This window comes from Vicia villosa, linkage group LG3 (genome assembly GCF_029867415.1).
Source record: "Vicia villosa cultivar HV-30 ecotype Madison, WI linkage group LG3, Vvil1.0, whole genome shotgun sequence".
Lineage (NCBI taxonomy): Eukaryota > Viridiplantae > Streptophyta > Magnoliopsida > Fabales > Fabaceae > Vicia > Vicia villosa.
This window is the reverse complement of record NC_081182.1, coordinates 1117023-1135972: the sequence shown is the minus strand read 5'-3', so window position 1 is coordinate 1135972 and position 18950 is coordinate 1117023. Positions and strand designations below refer to the sequence as shown.

Here is an 18950-nt window from a genome sequence, read left to right as displayed (position 1 = left end):
ACAAGAGTTGCCAACTATTTATAACCAAATTCACATATTAAATACATATAAAAAAAGTTGACAAGACAAATGCATATTTGTAATTTATTTTACCAATAATAAACAAGTGTCTCAATCATGGATCTAGTTCCACAACATAGTTTTTAGGTTTAATACTATTTGTAATTTATTTTACCAATGAAATGAATTTTTTTTTCATTAGTCAGATGAATAACATCATACGTGGTAAACAACATAAAAAATAACACGAAAAAATTTCAACTAAAAGCAACAATTAAAAAAACAACACAATGACTAAAACAACAACACACCAAACGATTAAAATCTAAGAAATTACAACGGTTAAAAAGCAACACAAAGACGGAAACAACAACACAACAAACGATTAAAATCTAAGATATTACAACGGTTAAAACAATGTCATCTAATCCATGCATCATTAGAGTGTAATCCATGTCTCATTTCACTTCATCCCACCAACGTTCCTTTTCACTTCATCCCACCAATTTTTGTGCGGATCTCCTTGCGAATCTAGGATTATCCTTAGGTAGTTTTAATTGGTTTTCTTTTATCCATTCTGTTCCAATTTTTGTGCGGATCTCCTTGCGAATCTAGGATTATCGTTAGGTAATTTTAATTGGTTTTCTTTTATCCATTATGTTCCAATTTTTGTGCGGATCTCCTTGCGAATCTAGGATTATCCTTAGGTAGTTTTAATTGGTTTTCTTTTATCCATTCTGTTTTAGTTCAGGATTACCTTTTAGACAAGGAAGGTACCCCTAAGCATAGACTCTATTCTTAAGGGGTCTTGGCTTGGTTCTCCCTTGTGTATTTTGTTTTCCGTTTTAATGATATTTTCAGTTAAAAAAAAAAAAAACTTTTAAAGTCGTTCCTTTAGAAGGAAAAAAATCACATAAGGTCCCACTATTTTATTTTTAATTTAATCCATTTACTCTTTTTTTTCATTCCGGTTCATGTAATATACATTTTTTCATTTTAAGACCCGTTTTTCAGTTTGAGACCATATCATATAGGCCTAATTAAACATCACCAAATATTACACTGACAAAAAGAATTACACGAACCAAAACAAAATAAAAAGAACCATAATGAAACAACCACATTTTATGGAGACCACTGCATAAGAAAAACAGGGACCAAAATGAAAATGTAGGTATATTACAGGGAAAAAATATTAAAGCCTAAATCTATCGCCAATTGGCAAAGAAAAACAATATGGAACAGTAAGAAAAAACATATACATATATTAATTTATAAGTAAAATGTAAAGAATAAAGAAAAAAATATGGCAAGAGTTGGCAAACAGGAGAAAAAGAAGAAAAAAAATTTAAAAAGCAATCGTAGTTTTTCAAGTGCTATCAGCTTGGGCCTGTAGTAGGTTTTGGTTTCACTTTTGCCATGTCAACAAGGTCTCCAAATAACTTATCCTCTGGCTTGGAAGGTTTTCCAGATGGCGCATAAGATGCAGCAGAAACCTGGTATGGATTTCTTAGAGCATTATCATCCTTCAAAGATAAACCATACATTTGCTGCTCAGCATATTGAAGCCCTTGTTGCTGACCATATCCATATCCATTGAATTGGTTACCATACATCTGTTGAGGATACATGGAAGCCACTGGACCATTTTGCATTTGAGGTGGAACCATGCCCATATAAGGAGGACCTGCAACCCCTGGAATATACTGAGGCTGCAATCCCATTGGGTTATTTTGAACCTGGTTATTGAATGGAGTGATATGGTTAGCATTTGGCTGTATATACATTCCAGAAGCCTGATCATATCCCGTTGCTTGAGGTCCCTGAGGAAGTCCGCCAGTTTGTACATGTGTCATGACCATTTGAGTGACTTGCATTGGCTGCGGGTATTGACTGCCTGCTACTGGACTACCGTTGTCTGCGGGCTGAGTTTCCCAAGGAGGAGGTGGGAATGATCCACCACTTTGTGCACCTGTATACAAAACAAAAAGGTGAATTACAAAAAAATGTTACACATAAGTCCTATATAGACATTCTTATCGATCCAATTAGTTACTGCTACTCGGCTCAGAAAGAAATACTGAAGACTTGTGAATTTCCCATGAACCAACTTATAAGCAGAATTCATCATAAAAATTATTAAAAAGAAGAGAACATAAATATGAAAGGATTTGAGCTAAACAGGAGTTAAATCTAAAAAGACACCATAAACGGGTGAAGGTGGCTGCTGCTGCTGCTGCACAACTTGACCATTCCAGGCGGGACCTGTACTTTGAGTATATAGTGATTGCTCGTACCGAGGTGACCCTCCATTTGGCATACCTCCGTTGGGGTAAAATACACCTTGAGATATGATAGTTTGCTGTTGAAATTGAGGGGTTGTTGGCTGGGTATTAACAGAAAGTGGCACATTGTTTCCATTAGAAAACATATCAAAAAGAACAAGGGCATTTTGTTGAGACGTAGGACTGGCTGCCTGTTGTTCTCCTACAGGAACAAGAGCAAGTGAATTATCTGCTTTTGGTGAGTTAAATTCTTCACCACTGAGCAGATCCCATTTGGGATCAACCTTTACTGGAGGAGCTGAACCATTTGATGTAGAGGGTGCAGGAAGCATCAACTGATTCAATGTTTGAGACCCTGCTTCAGCACTAGAAGATCTGCAAAAACATATTAACATCAGAGCCATATAATACAACCAAAAGACACTAAATAGGTTTAGTCAAACTTGAAATGCGATTCAACCAATATATTTCAGCATGTTTATACTTTATATACACAAGTCTGCAGCCAAAACTAAGCCTGTGACTCATTGTCTGGCATAGAGTAAAACACAAATGGAGACTTCTTGATAGTGACACATAATGCATCCAAGTCAAAGAAAAATGAAAAAAAATTAAGTGTCCGTTTGAGTCCCATATTAAAATCAGTTTTTCCGTTTTTATTTTAAAATAAAAACTGAAAAACTTGTCTGGTTAAGTTGATTGGTAAAACTGTTTACAAAATGGTTCTTATTCTCTTGTCTTTAAAACAAAAACCAAAACAGGTAATACTTGTTTCAAAAAAAACTAAAAAAGCCAAAACATAATTCCTTACAATTCAAATGATAATAAGCAAAGAACTTCACAAAGCCCTAGCTTTAAACCCAACAACCAAAACACATCCTCAGTTCCCCAACAAAGCAAAGAAATCACGACACTAGAAACAATATAAACAAGTGACACTAGAAAGTAGAAACAATATAAACAAGTTTGCCGGCTTCATTGGCAAATATAATTTTGAATTACAATTCTCATTGTATCAAGAAAACAGCAAAAAGAAATGAATTGCATGTATTATAATAGGGTAAAAAGTAATTACTTAATTTTTAATTGGGCAAAAATTAAGACTGATAGTATCCTATGTTAATGAATGCAAAGTATTAATGGAGAGCAAAAATAGACACTGGACTACCTTGCATCAGTTTGTATACCAGTATCTCCAGTATCAATCAAAGGACCATCAGCATCTACACGTGCTCCAGTAGGTGCGGAATTTGATTTCTCTGTTTGATTTTTGACAGTAGGTCCGGAAGCTATGGATTCATGCTTGGCAAGTATACGCTGCAGTTCATCATTAAGAGCTAGTCCTTGGCATAGTAGTGACTCATCCCTGGAGAAAAGTCAAACCATAATTAATTAGTTTTTTCTCTTGATTTAATAAGAAAAGTTATCAAGAATACACTAAAATAATTAAACATGTAAAGAATTTGATAGTGGTTATCCTAAAATCATGGAAAAGATCTTCAGGCCTTACGAAGTTGAATTAACGAGGTGTACCACTCTCTGCTTGTATGTTCGACATTGCTCCACCAAATCAACAATAACTTCCTGCCGAAGCCCCTAAAACATAAAAGTAATGGTCATAATATTACATATTCAATAAAATCAATGCTTCCCATTGATAAAGCACTCAAGTTTCACGTAATATTTTTGTTAGATACATCATAATTTAAAATCCCAAACTGAACATCTTACTTCTTTGTTACCAGGCTCTATAGCACTGAGCATTTCTGTAAGAACGTCCATAATACCACGAGCATTCTGAATTTCAGTCAAACTGGCAAAAAGCTCAATTAAAACAAATCAATGCATAATAATGAGATGTGGAAATCGATCCTACATAGAATAATGTATCATCATCTAACAGTATTTAAAAATACCAACAATACACTTTTCTCAACATTCAATATTATTGAGTAGTTTTTATGTCAGTGTCCCTCTTAAAAACCTGGGTTCACTATATTTAGTGAGACCAACATGACATTAACAATAGTGTATTGGAAAATTGTCAAAAGTGTTCCTCGAATAGCTATTGTCAATAACCTATATTTAATAGAAATATCATCATCACAGTATGTAATTTCGATCCATTTAAATTCCTAAAGGTTAAGTTTTTACTTCTTTTTCTTGGAGGGAGGGGCTGGTCTTACAAGAGTAAGCCCAGTTATATATCAAACATCTATGGTAATATGCATGGATCTAGAAAAGAACAAACAATAAATATGAAAATTGAGTGACAAGTGATTTGGGGGAAGGAACATAGGGTTGGAGAGATAACGTGTTGTGGGTTTGAATCCCCACTAACATTTTTAACAACTAATTACTAAAAAGATGAAAACACGTTTAAAAATTATAAAATATTGTAAACTAACATTTTCCGTTCTAAATTTTTAAAAAGAGTGAAAAACTCATTTAAAACTTGGATTGCTTCTTTAATATTCTTGATTTATTATAGAAAAGAGATGATGTGATGTAACAGCCATCTTAATTGAAAAAATAATATGCAAGGCTTTACAAAATGAAAGAACGCATGTCTTCCAAATGTGGTTATTGAGCCTAGAAGAAAAAATAGACAGATAATGGATATGGTTATGATAATGTACTACACTAAAATTACATATAATGAAGAAATTCCATTAAATAAAGATACGAAGATAGCATGAGTTAGAAAATAGAAATTAAAACATCCAAGTTAACTTCCTTTTATATGATAACATGGAGAAAGAGAGAGAGAGGTACCTAAGAGTCGGAAACTCAGACTCCGCTGAGGACTCAGCTGTGTGTTGCCGAGTATCAGAGTCACGTATGTTTTGAGGGTATGATCCCAATGGTTGTGATTGTAGTGGCGTGAATATGGGTGCAGATTGCTCAGACCTTGGAGGGAATACAGCCCCCGCATGCTAAAACAAAATAATCCTTTATAGAATTAAAGAAATTAATTTAAAAAGTTTTATGCAAATATTCTGAGTGCAATCACTCATTCTCAAATCCCATATAAGCAAACAGATGAGATTTGAGAGCATTATATCCTAAAACAGAAGTGTAAAATGCTTCTCAACATAAAGATATTAAAATATCTTTTAATTTCTTAGTATTCTCTAAGTATCTTATTTAATCTAATCTCATAGGACTAGCTATTATGTTTCATCTTAGATTCCCCATATTTCTTTTATATTATTGTGATTTGTATCCCAATAAATAAGGGTGGGTGTTTAATCTTAACGTTTCAATCATATAACATCATAACCATAATCATCAATCATATAACATCATATTCATAACTGAGACTCTATTCTTTCTCTTCCCTGCTGATCTAAAATCCTATAACTTTAACATAGACTCAGAGCCATCCTCCCTGACATCTCATCACTATTCCACCACCAATTCCCCTAATGCTCGGGACTCCACAATAATAATTGTTCAAAATCCTTTAATGGCCATCATTGTCTTCCATCATGGAGGCCGGTCTTTCTAATCTGGTTGTCATATGTCGAAGGTGACACACCATTTTTTGGTGCAGATCCGGACAATTGGGTGTTCCCTCAAACACGGCCACTGGAGGAGCTCACTGATCGTTGCGCAGATAAGTCTCTGGAAAGCATCTAGTCGGCACGCGAGGTCCACAGTACACAGTAGTGACAGTACCTTTCTGCGGTCAACTCATTGTGTCACTGGCCAACTTTGGTCCGAAGTCCTTCCTCGTTCTGTTGAAAGTAAGACCACTTTTAGCTTGTGGGTGTCAGTCCTCACATTCAAATTTAACTTTCCCAGTGTTAGCATGCAGCTGTTGTGGCTCCTCCACATTATCTCCCTAAATATACTCTAATTTCTCCAATCCAACCTCCAATAAGATGTGTTTCTTTATAGACACTGGCCTTTTCTAAATCGTAGTTCTTCATAGACTTTATCTCAGTTGTGGCTTGGTAGTTGGTATTGGTTTTCTCTAAACTACGGTTTGGCATTGGTTTTGCCCCAGTCACAAATCACTATTTGGCACTGTTTTCTGTCTTTAGCTTCACTTTGGTATGCTTTTTTGTCCCAATAATGTCTCACCAACAGCTACTATTTGGTTATTTTTCTCTTTTAAAGGATACACCTATAACAAGTAAAGCTTTAACTTTTTTCTAAATAAGCTTTAACTTGAGAGAGATTGTTAGAAGAGACAAAAATATTATAATATCTAGATATTATTAAGAATGACATCAATTATTTTGTAAGATTAATTTTTATCTTAGGGTATCTAGTCTTCATACCTTTGGGTAATTATCGTGATTAGTTTCCCTATTTAATTAGGAAGTTGAGTCTTGTATTTGCATAAATAAGGGTTGGTATTCAATCTTTTTGTATTAAATCATAAATCCTAAACCATATTCAAAATTCCAAGTTTTTCTTCTTTCTTTTTCCTCTTTATCTATAACCGTAAAGCTTCAACATCAACCGACTGTTTCCTTCCTATTCATAATGGCAAGTAGAGAGCAAATACTTGGTTGAAAATATCTCAATTAAAATAAGTTGGTAAACGTACCAACAGTTCCTGGTAGGCAGCATAATACTGTGTATATCTTGCCCTTGGGCCTCCAAAAGCCTCTTGCCAAGTATCAATAAGAGTCAATATCTTCTCTCTAACATGGGCATCCGGCTACAATTTGCGTGACAAATATTATGAAAATATTTTGCATGATGAAGGCAGAGATCAAAATAAGAAGGCTACTGAAACATGCAAGAAATATGAATACCTTCTTCTTTACTATTTTCACCATCTCATGAAGAACATCTCTCTCCGCAACATGCATGTGGACAATGTCGCCACAATTTTTTATGATCGTCTCCAGCAGCTAAAATATAACAGAAACAGACCAATAAAAAATAAGTACTCTAATTGTTAAAGATGATACAGGCTGTTAGACCAGTGATTCAAAAGAAAGGATATGTGTATTATTCATTCATAAAGAAATGGTTAAGCTCAGGCCAAGAGCTAAACAAGAATACTGTACTTGATGAATACAATCTCACTAAGACATTCGAGAAGCCTTTCCTCTCCTAACCGAATGTCACTTGCAACAAGACTGATTGTATTGTAGGTTCTCTCTATATACTTGTGGTCGTTTAAAGTGGTACGGAAAGAGTTATATAATAAAGTATATGAGCTTACAGTTAGTGCAAGAAGTTGAACTTTAGAATTTCTACTTCCAATCCGCCTCTTTAAACCTTTAACAACATCCTTTGATTGCCTGAAAAATAATAACCAAGCTGAGTTCTCAAAATATTCAGAAACAATACTCCGAAGTTATAAATAAGATTCCTGTTAAACATTCATACTCATTAAAAAAAGTGAAAATAAAAGAAACAGTCAGTTTCAAACTGTATAGACTCGGAACTCAAAAGAATAGAGAAACATGAATATGTAAAATTAGCGATACATATCATCCTTTTCTCCGAATAGTAGAAGATACAAATAACTCGTAAACAACCTAAAAAAAACAAGAATGACAACATACATATATGGGATTTATAGAATTTGATACATAACCAGATGAAACGCAGATACAAAACTAATGCTTCCTGAAAGCTAATGTCCTATAGAAGTGAACCCACTCCTCTAAGAGCCCTGAGCAAAGTTTTCTTCCTCAACATTAAATAACCAGTTATGAATGTTTACAAAATAAATGTGAAAATCTCATAATAACCTATGATGCAAAGAGAATGACGGATAACTTACAGCGACCAAGAACAAACTATAGATGCTACAAATACAAAAATACACACACGTGAATAACATAAGTGGATCATGCACATATTTTCAGAATCGATAATAACCATACACTATCCCCATTCCCTAATGGATCAAACAATCTATAAATCAACAGCAGTCAAAAGTGAAAACGTCTAATTCAAATTCAAATTTTCCTATCACGAATTTCCGCTGTTCCATCGCAATGTTTATCATTATCACAACAATCAACACAAACTCCACTCTATAACATATCTATCAGAATCCATTCATAACAGAAAATCAAAGAAACTCAATCTTCTATTCTATTTACTTTTTTCCGTAATTCTACAAACGAAAAAAACAACTATTCGATCAAAATCCACATGAAAGAAGAACAGGATGAAAATTGCAATAACAAAAGAAACTCTCAATTTTCAATTCTCAAATTCCGAAGCGCGATTCGTACCCTGGTTCACGATTGAGTACATCACAGATCTCGATATTCAACGCCCAATCAGGACCGATGAGCATGTCGCTCGTAGCGCGTTCAACCAACGCATTCACCATCTCAGTTCACCAACGCGTTCAACCAACCGTTATGGTGCGATCGAAGTGTGATTCCAGTGATACCACAGAGATAAAAGTAACCGTTTCTTTCTATCCCTCAAAGATTGTGAATTCCGTTGAGGAAATGTCGTAGGAGTAGAATTGGAAATGAGAATAGTGTTATTATGAACGAATGATGATATTACACGTGTTGGTGCTGATGTGGACTTCGTGTTGATCCAGCTATGCCGACCAAGTTTGATTGAAGTTGCGCTTAAAATAATGGCAAGTAGTTTCGAATGTTCAGTTGCACCGCACCTGACTCAACAAGATTTTGGGATCTTCTATTTCTTTGTTCTTTGGGATCTTCTTGTTCTAATCGGCCAAAATTTAAATATTACTAGTACTTTTTGTTCGTCTTTAACTAGAAAATATATATTCGGTCAAACAATAAAATATTTATTTTTGTATCAGTAATAACTTAGAAGTAAGTGTAACCATTCCTTTAACCATGGAAGCAGATTCTCTAACCATCTTCAATGGTGTAACCCATGTTTTAGTTTTTTATGGGTCCCACTAACCATGTCATCTCAAAATAATTTATTTAATTTGTATTTTATTGGTATAATTCTAATGGGTCCCACAACTTTATCTCATAAATTAATTTGATTGGGTACCACAATTTTTACTAGTTGCATTGCAATGCAATTGTACTATGACATGGCAAATTATTTCAATATTAAATTATTATTATATTGATGTCCAGCTAGAGAACTCAAAGGAAAATACTACCATTGGAGATGCTCTAACGTTCTACGTTCTGACGGGAACATTAGAGTAACTTTAACTACTTTTCAACCTTACGATTTATCAAAACACTCAACATGTTTTCACGTGTTTTTTTCATCAAATAAAATTGGAATTGAAAGAGGATAGAAAACAAAAATTCTGAGAATGATGAAAACTTAAAAATTCTCAACTCTCCTCCTTTTATCTCCGTGACCCACCACACTGCCACTTTCTGCCACCGACTATCCATCTATTTTTGACTTAGACCAAAATTGCTTTGTTGTTGTCGCCTCTTTTTGTCGTCGTCACCTACCGTTACTTCCACCTGCCGCCTCTGATGGATGCTCCGGAATGAAAGTGTGGTGTTTCAATGATGTTTTAAATGCTTCTCTTTTGGCTCTTTTTCTTAATTTTCATTTGAAAAGTTATGCTAATTCTAAGAAGAATAAAGATTCGTGACAGTTATTTATTTTATTGTGCAACATTTTTTTATAGTAGTTGTTCTTTTGTTGATGTTAAGGAATTGCAATTGCTATATATTACATTTTTCCAATTCTGTTGTTCGACTAATATACTAAGCTGAAACAATACATTAGTGTTTGGTGTTTTTCTTTTTGATGTTTTCATCACAATTCAAGGGACACAATTGTTATTACTCAACCTTGATTCTATTTTTTAAACTTAAAACTCTCCACCTATATCATGTAAAAATTAGACTGTGATATGTTTGGTTTGTATTATGCAGGTATTGTATCATATCAAGAAGAATGGAGTGTATGTTTGGGTTATATTATGAAGACATTGTATCTAACAAGAAGAATGAAGTGTATGTTTGGCTTATGTTATGCAGACATTGTATCAGAACAAAAAGAATGGACTGTGATATGTTTGGTTTGGGTTATGCAGACATTTGTGAAGTATTACATATAAACTTAATTTTCGACAATATTTGAAGCAAAAAGAAGACAAATGCGCAAATTTGATTTAAGTGCTACACTTGTGAAGCAAAAAGAATACATGATCTCTATCCATGTAATGAAATCTTATGAATAAACAAGTTCTCATTTGGTTTTTATTATAATATGCAATGTTAAACTATTATTGTCATATAAGTCATGAGTTGCTATTGTCTAAGCTCCATTTTGGTTACAAAATCATGTTTGAAATCATATTGTTAAGTTGCAAAATCCTGCTTCAAATCATGTCTAAATGCATAATTTAACTAATAAGCATAATCACATGCAAAATTTTGGTTTCCAAAGTTACAAAATACTGATTCAAATCATGTGTAACTGCTGAATTCAACTAAACAATCACATGCATAATTTTAGTTTCCAAAGTTACAAAATATTTCTTGAAATCTTGTCTAACATCTTGCTTATGACATAATTCTACATATCAATAACAACTTCATGATACTACATATCAAATTAACATGACCTACCAAATTACAATTTGCAATTCATCAAGTAAGTTTTATACCAAAGAATAATAACAAAAAAATATGAACATAATGTATTCTCAATAAAAATGAAAGTAAAAATGATACACACTGTCATGACTTTGAAAAGAATTCACACATCACAAACCATCATGAAAGTAACAATTTATAGTTGCAAGTCGGTATGGAAAACAAATGAGAACTTGTTTATTCATGAAATTGAATTACATTGGTAGAGATCATAAATTGATCCCCTTGAAAAAATGAATAGCTTTACTTCAGCAGTGTCCTAAAACTATCAACTTGTACATTATATCCTAATATTACGGCGTTCTTTTATCTTCTTTATTCTTCACAAGTGCTTCAACACAAATGTAGGGCTTGAATCAAATTTTTTCATTATTTATCTTGTTTATGCTTCATAAGTTGCTGAGAATTAAGTTGGCTTCTTATATTAAACAAATGTCTATATTAAGTGCATCAAAATTTCAAAATTTCTCCAGCATGCTTCAGAAGTACATCAAATTTTCTTCTTATACTTTAGAAGCCCCTGCATAAATATAACAAACCAAATATGTCATTCCAATTTCGACATGATACTTAGGAAATATTTATGATTTTTTTATAAATTTGGTATATTCGCGAGTAATTATAAAGATTAAATTTTAAATTGGGAAAGATCATAACAGATGGTAAATTTTTTTTTAAAATTCTAACACATTTTCAAGACTAGATTCGAACCCAGGACCTTCTAGTCATTTGATTTAGTTTACTATTTTATATTTAATATTGTTATATATAAATATTTTTCTCGTATTTTGCAATTTCAAAAAAGTAAAGGGGTTATTTTTGCTCTAATTGATTGTCTAAGACCTTAATCGATTAGTCGTTGTATATAAGGCTCGTAAATATTTAGGAACATCGTTTATCAATCTCACAAACACTTTGATGGTTCCTCTAAGGATTTTAAAGAGTTTTAACAAATAGAAAGGTTAAAAATACTTTTAGGTGAGTGTGTGTATTGCCTTAGTAGTTTAGAAACTAATCTATACTCCCTCTGTTTCTTTTTAAGTGTCGTTTTAGCAAAAAGCTCTTCAACCAAGATAGTTGATTGTTATGATTTTTTTTTCTATTATACCACCTTTTATTATCTCTTTCCAAATAAATTAAATCATACAGTCTCTCTTTTTTCAATAACTAATTGAGAAAATAATTAATTTTATGGAAAATGTGAAGTGGAGTTATTTAAAAAGGAAGGGAATAATTGATAAATTATAACATTAAACTTTAAAAACAACACTTAAATAGAAATAACAAATTTCTTCTAAAACGACACTTAAAAAGAAACTGAGGGAGTATCTTTTAGAAGACTGTGTCACTCAGACACAATTAGACAAGCTTTCATATTTCCTCTTTTTCATAAACTTTGAAGCTTCAATATTTATTGCTTGATACATCAAACATTCAGTACTTCATATGGCTTGACTTATTCAATTGATCATGCTTGATAAGACTTATTGATAGACATCATCAATAGATATATTTTCTTGACTAAATATCATTAAGGATTCCACCAAACGTCATTTCACATTAGGTGTTGTCCTAAAGAGATTGACTTTGACATGATCTCCCAAGCATAACAAGGTGATCATCACTTCAGTTGAAGACTTCACCTCATTGTGTTGTCATTATCAAAATTATATAGGTCAATTAATTGTTTCAAACATTATACATGCAACCATATAGATCCATACTATCTTCCTAGATTTTTAGTCGAGTAGCCTTGTGATTTCCCACCCTTACCTTGGCCATATTACAACTTGAATAAAGTTATTTTAATATTTATGTGCTTGTAATTCAAGTCTGTATGTTATAATCTTGTCAATTTTATGGTAGTGTTAGATTTCATGATGTGCTTTGAGTGTAAACAGATAATCCAAGCATAAGAGTTGAGAGAATTTTTATAACATGTGGCCATTTTATCACCATGATGTATTATATGATTAATTTCCTCTTATTTTCTTTGGTTGTCCAAGAAGTTCTTCATGATTTCCAAATTCCATAAAGTTTAGGATGAACATTTGCTAAACACATTGCATGTTTTATTTTGTTTTTATCTTGTTTTGAGTCATCAGCTAAGATTTTGTTCAGATTGCAAAGGTTTAAGTGTGGGAAAATTTGATCAGTGCATTTTGGCATATCTTTTCAAGCTTTCTACTTTTGCATTTTGAAGGCTTCTTGAGTTTAATTTTAGTATTTTAAATATTTTTTTAAAATTAAATCATAATTAAGTTTTGTTTTATCTCTTTTATTTCTTTTTGAAATAAACTATATTCGGTGCTTGCTCATTGCGCAGATCATAACTTGAACTATGAGGATCAAATCCACACGTACTAGTAGGCATTGGAAGGACATGACCACTCCGGCCCAGGTGGTGTTTACCCTGGAAATTGGTAAATATCGTTAGTCTCTTATTAAAGGTTGCTTTGCAGGATCGATTAGTGAATCCCATAACATTATACTTTAAACTTTTTCATGTATGATAAAAATGGTGAGTGTTTTAAGTGATTTTAGCGGTGGTCGAGATCACGTTGCATTAAAACATGTAAAAAAAAGACTTTACTAAAAAGATAAATATTACAACTCGAAAATATAAAGGAAATTGAAGATAAACTCTGAAAATCTTTGCATTAATGGAAATTCTGTGATCAAACGTACATTGCACTCGTAAGACTCATTTTGCACTTCCTTGGGTACTTTTGAGTTTTATGTGAGTTTGGTTATAAGTTTGAACACCCCTAATCTAACGATGAAATTCTTATTTATAATACAAATGAATAACTTCTTTATGGAGGAATCTCCTTCAGTAAACACCACATATCCCTACATGTTTCTTTGTCTTTGTTAATCGCCCATGTACGTCTCCATGCTAGGGGCAAGGTAACAAACGGTTACTGCACCATTTTTATTCATACTAACTACTTTGGTTTAGGTAACTTGCTTGGTCGAACTGTCCCTCTTTTATCGAAAAATATCCTAAGTCTACAACTCTTCTACATCAGCATTTCGGCCTCTAACTTGCTTGTCCCGTGTCGGGCACTCTCCTCTACGTGCATCAACCAACTCTTTTGCCTTGAAAAACGTCTTTGCCTCCTTCTCTAGTTTTAAGCTGGATTTTAAAGTTTTGTCGAAAATCCCAACTAACAAATTGTCCCCCAAAATGTCTCTTTTGACTAGAAGGAGATGAATTTGAACCTCATTGTTTGATGTATTAGGATGACGTCACTGACATCATAGCATTCTTTTCAAACGTCATTTCAGAAACATGCAGCTACTACCCTACTTCCTAGATCCAATTTCCTAGGATAATTCTGGCCCACACAATCGAACCACCTCGCCCCACTCAACAGGCGTTCCACATGTTTCCTTTACTTGGGTGTCAACCGTTTGTATTCTATTATCCAAACATTTTTGCGTTATGGTATAAATACCTCTTTCACTTCATTTTTGTCTTTTTCTTCCACTTTCAAACTTAATTAGCTCTCATATCTTCTTCCATGATCTCCACTCTCATGTTCTCCCTACTTCAACAATGGCTTCCTCAGTTAAATCTAAGAACAAGAAGAAGGCTAATAACTCTCTATCTCTGGTCACCAAACTCAATGCATCGGTGACTGTCGAAAACCAACAATTTATCTTTGAACCACTGCTATAGGAAGAAAATCTTTGTATTTTTAAATATCAGGTATTCCTTCTTTTCTATATCATTACCACTCATGCCCTAATAGGTCTAATCCTTGGCCCTTATAGAGATGCAAAGAGAATTAAGGAGTTTTTCCTCGTGTATCATCGCACTAAACCCAAGTTTAAGGAGAAAAAACCCTTCGATTTTGATTACTTATTATGTACCTCTAGGGTATTTCATTTTGCCCCTTTAGTCAATGTCTACTATCTCGCTTGGTTACATAAAGTTGAAAAGGAAAAAAAGCCAATTCTGGAAGGATAAGGGATTTTTGACTTAATCCAGTTATCCAGGGCTTGTCCTCCTTACTGCTTAGACTTATTGGTCACTTCCTTGTATTTTTGGGAGGATTCGACCAACACCTTTTAATTCCCTTGTGGAATGTTTACCCCAACTCTATTCGATATAGCACTCGTCGTTGGCTTTCGTCCTACAGGAGAAATTTTCGATCCAACGGATAATTATGATGACATCATTGACTTAGACAAAGATTACGTTGTCTTTACCAAGTACACGGAGCATTATCATGACAAAATTATCGCTATGGTGTCTGACACTAACACATTTCTTTCTTGGCATTATGGATGTCAAAATGTGCTTTTGCTGTAGATCCCTAAAAGTGGCTAAAAGGTTTATTGCTCTAGCAAACCAGCTGCATGAGGGTCGTGATATTTTCTTGAGCCAACTGATCATGGGTTTGCTTTACGAATCCATAGGCGAGGGTGTGTTGACCATGGAGACCCTAAAACTAACACTAGTTACTTGCTTACTAGGTCGTTATGGTTGCTTCAACTTTGGATAAAACACCACTTTTAAACATGTTCTAGGCATCGAAAAACTTAATGACCGTGATGATACCCTTCAGAATAGGACTATTGAAGGTACTCTTCTGGCCCGGATGACTCCCAATGACTCAACTCTCCGTATGCAAGACGCTCTGTAGAAGTATTTCCTAATATTTGTGAAATGCTAAAAGTTTTCATCGACATGGCTCCTTTTACCCATCGACGCCATGGTCCTAAATGGTTTACCAAAGAGTTCCATCCATATAATCTTAACTAACTGGCTGAATCTAGGGGAATTTGGGAAGCTTTTCTCACTCCCGCACTTATCACCACAAGACTTGGCCTAAAAGAAGGCGTGAAAATCCTATGTTATCATCCAAATTTGGTATCAAGCTAGTTTGGTCTTTGCCAGATTTACCTCGATGTTCTTACAATTGAGAAAGTGATATTTGTCTTTGGTCAGCTACTTTTGACGAAGATGAATGTGTTAATCGCTTTGAGCGTCATGCTGTCGATCGACCCACTCTTACTCCTCTTGCTTTCCAACCCTCTTTTTTTTACTCAATAAATCCATACTTAGTGGAATAAATATCACAATGATGAATTCGACTCAGTTACAACCTTAACTCAGCGACTAACTGATGATTTATCCCTTATGCAATAAAAGTTTAGGAAAGGTAAAAGTCAACATATCAAAGAGATTCTATCCTTCCAAAAATACTTTGAAGTTGTGTATAATCTCACTTGTATTAGTCAAACCATCTACGATGCCGCCATTACTTTAAAGGAAAAGCTCATGAAGAAACTCCCTAATCTGAAAATTCCTTCTTATGTAACAAAAAAAGACAAGTATGAGTTCGCCTTCAACCTTTACCTGTTGAAATTCCCACCTTTGCCAAGTTCTGATATGGCACTGGCATTTTGACAGTCATTCTCACAATGGTTCATTTGTGGGTCTTTTCTTAAAGGTAATTGCAAATGAAAACTTAAAACTAGCTTATCGAGTGGTCGCAACTAAACACAATATATACAACTTCAAAGGGCATCTTCATGTTTACATAAAACTTGTCAAGGTTTTATCTACGATACATGTGGGAAGCAACCAGAATTTTTGCTTTATTTACACCCTTTTTATCGACCTTAAACTTATTTCGCTACCTTATTTTCCAACCATCGAACTTAAGAAACAAACCCGGGACACGGCTAGTGGCGCCACTGCTTCCCACAAAAAGGCTAATGAAGAGGCTTTAACCCATATTCCTTAGGTTTTTCTATTGCTCTTGAGCGTGATTTGTATTTATATTGCTTATGTAGCTTATATTCTCCTTTTCACTTTATTTTTCAGGTATAGGTTGATGACGACCCTCAGACGTTCCCAAGAAATAGTGCAAAGGTATCAGGATTTAAGAAGTCAACATTGATACTAATACTCGACACTCTTCGACTGATACTCCAAAGAAAGCAAAGAAGTCGAAAGCCACTCGAGCTGCCCCACCCACAAAAGTTGTTATTTCTTCAAAAGTTGCTTCTGTTACCAAAGAAAAGGAGTCGAAGAATAGGAGGGGAATCATTTTGAAAGCCAATCCTAAAAAGCCAACTATGGCTCCGCATAATCCTAAAAGCATAAATTCAAGTTCAAATGGTGGATTCCAGGTACTTCTAATCTTGACGAGATACTTATTAACAACGGGAATTATTACTAACACTATTTTATTTCCTCTTTACAAAAAGGCCTTGCAGAAGCTGTTCTGACAACCACAAAAAAATTTATGCCTGCAACCACCACCTCTCCATAGTTCGTCACCCTTTTTGTTGATGAAGGAAATCAACCCTCAGATGTTTAGAGCGACCTTCAATCTTTGATGTCGAACTCTTCTTCTTCCGCTACTAAGAATAAAGAAACCCGAATATTCTCCAGAGAGCAGAGATTTCAATGATGAGGCCGACAATTAAACCATACCTCCCTGATGGCCAACCCCAACATGATGATGCTGAAGCTCAAGGCGACATGGCTTTCACTAAAGAGAAAACTGCCAAGGATAATGCTACCGAAGGCAAGGATGACAAAGACAAGGTTGGCAACGACCATGCTATCAAAGACACTTTGTGGAACTCTGCTACCATTTTGAAATACAAACCAAAGGATCCTCCTCCTTTTGGTACCATTTCAACTATTAAGACTCCCCCAACTATTGAAATTACTATGTCGCAAGATGAGCTGGTTACGCTCAAGTAAATGAAACCTTTTGAGTATTTGGAAATTATGATGAGCACCCAGGGGCACTTCGACTGACAAGTGTTCGAGCTTCTCAACAGTTTTTGGTGGAGCCTCTTCAATTGATACTCTGGATGAAGTGTTCCACCAACTTAAGGTTAAACTGTTCAATGAAGACCTCTTCAGGATGTTGGAAGCGAACCATATGGATTTCTATAATGTCAAGGATTTGCTGAAGAATGTTGATCTTCTGACTGCTCCCCTAGCCATCGTTAGCTTCATAGTGGAGTTCACCCATTTCTTCGAGCAAATTCTTGCAGACATCGCCAGAAAAAGATGATGCACAGGCAAAAATCAACCAAAACAACAAGTTCGATCTCAAGAATGGGAATTAGTCAACACATCTCAGGGCAAGGTCAAGAAGTTGGAAAAAAACTCTCGAGCAAGAAAAAAAATTATCTGAATCTCGTGCTACAAATATTTTAAAGTGGAAACAACAAATTGAAGAATTACAAGAGAAGATGAAAGTGTAAAAAATTATTTAGTCCAATGCATCCAACATCACTTAACAAGCTTTGGACACTGAATCCTTAATAGGGGTCCAACATTTCGATCGGGTCAGAGACTTGGACGTGGAACTGGAAGAGTTCAACTCAAACATCTCTAATTGATCGCCAACTTGTCATTGCGAAATAGCAATATGAGAAGATGAAGGCATCTTTGCCTTTCTAGCTTTCACTTTTTTGTCTTTAACATTTGTAATTTTAATTATGCCATTTATGGCACTCTTGACATTCAGGCAAGGTCGTGTTCCTTAGGCCTTTTAATTTTCAAGTAATGCATTTTACTCTTTGTTGATCCTTAATTCCTAATTACCGTTAATTCGTAGGACTCGCCCCCCAGAGGTAAGTTCATCGATCTCATAGGTGTTGTTAGAAAACACTTGCGCAACTAGAAATGTCCTTCCCAATTTGGGGACCATTTTATCAGGGTTCGGTCTGTCTTGTCCATGGGCAAGATGACTTTCCACACTAACTCCCATGGGATCAATGTTTTTATTTTGACTTTTTTTTACTGTACTCTCTAGCCACATATTCCTTTTGTTAAACTAGAACATCTAGAGCAACTAATCTCTCTTCGTCTACGTCGACCAATATATTAAACATCATTCCCCATTAATACTCAGTTGGGATTTTCGACTGCCTTTGAATTCTAATCGGTTGTAAATGTATCTCCAGTGGCAATACTACGTCATGTTCATACACTAGTCTAAATGCTGTGGAATTGGTAAATTCTTTAGGAGAATTTTGACACAAAGTGTCAAGGTTCAAATACTAGAAAAAATATTGAGAAATAAGGTGATCTATTAAATCGAACTGGTCAGTCTCAACCATTTTA

At 34.5% G+C, this 18950-nt stretch overlaps 1 protein-coding gene across 1 annotated transcript; it reads right to left on the bottom strand.

Moving 5' to 3' along the window:
* Nucleotides 1-904: 904 nt before the first annotated feature.
* LOC131660026 (TOM1-like protein 9) lies at nt 905-8970 on the bottom strand. Its single transcript, XM_058929141.1, has 10 exons — nt 8501-8970; nt 7474-7552; nt 7058-7156; nt 6847-6960; nt 5061-5221; nt 4017-4098; nt 3796-3881; nt 3454-3651; nt 2206-2660; nt 905-1972 (listed from the first exon to the last, which is right to left on the bottom strand). The coding sequence occupies exons 1-10, from the start codon at nt 8599-8601 to the stop codon at nt 1380-1382; spliced, it is 1968 nt and encodes a 655-aa protein (XP_058785124.1). The 5' UTR covers nt 8602-8970; the 3' UTR covers nt 905-1379.
* Between the last annotated feature and the right edge of the window lie 9980 nt (nt 8971-18950).

Coding starts and splice junctions, on each gene's coding strand:
- LOC131660026 (XM_058929141.1), bottom strand. CDS start 8,601: ATGGTGAATGCGTTGGTTGAACGCGCTACGAGCGACATGCTCATCGGT. Junction 6,961..7,057: donor TGAAAATAGTAAAGAAGAAG/GTATTCATATTT, acceptor CGCAAATTGTAG/CCGGATGCCCATGTTAGAGA. Junction 1,973..2,205: donor GCCACCTTCACCCGTTTATG/GTGTCTTTTTAG, acceptor TTTTGTATACAG/GTGCACAAAGTGGTGGATCA.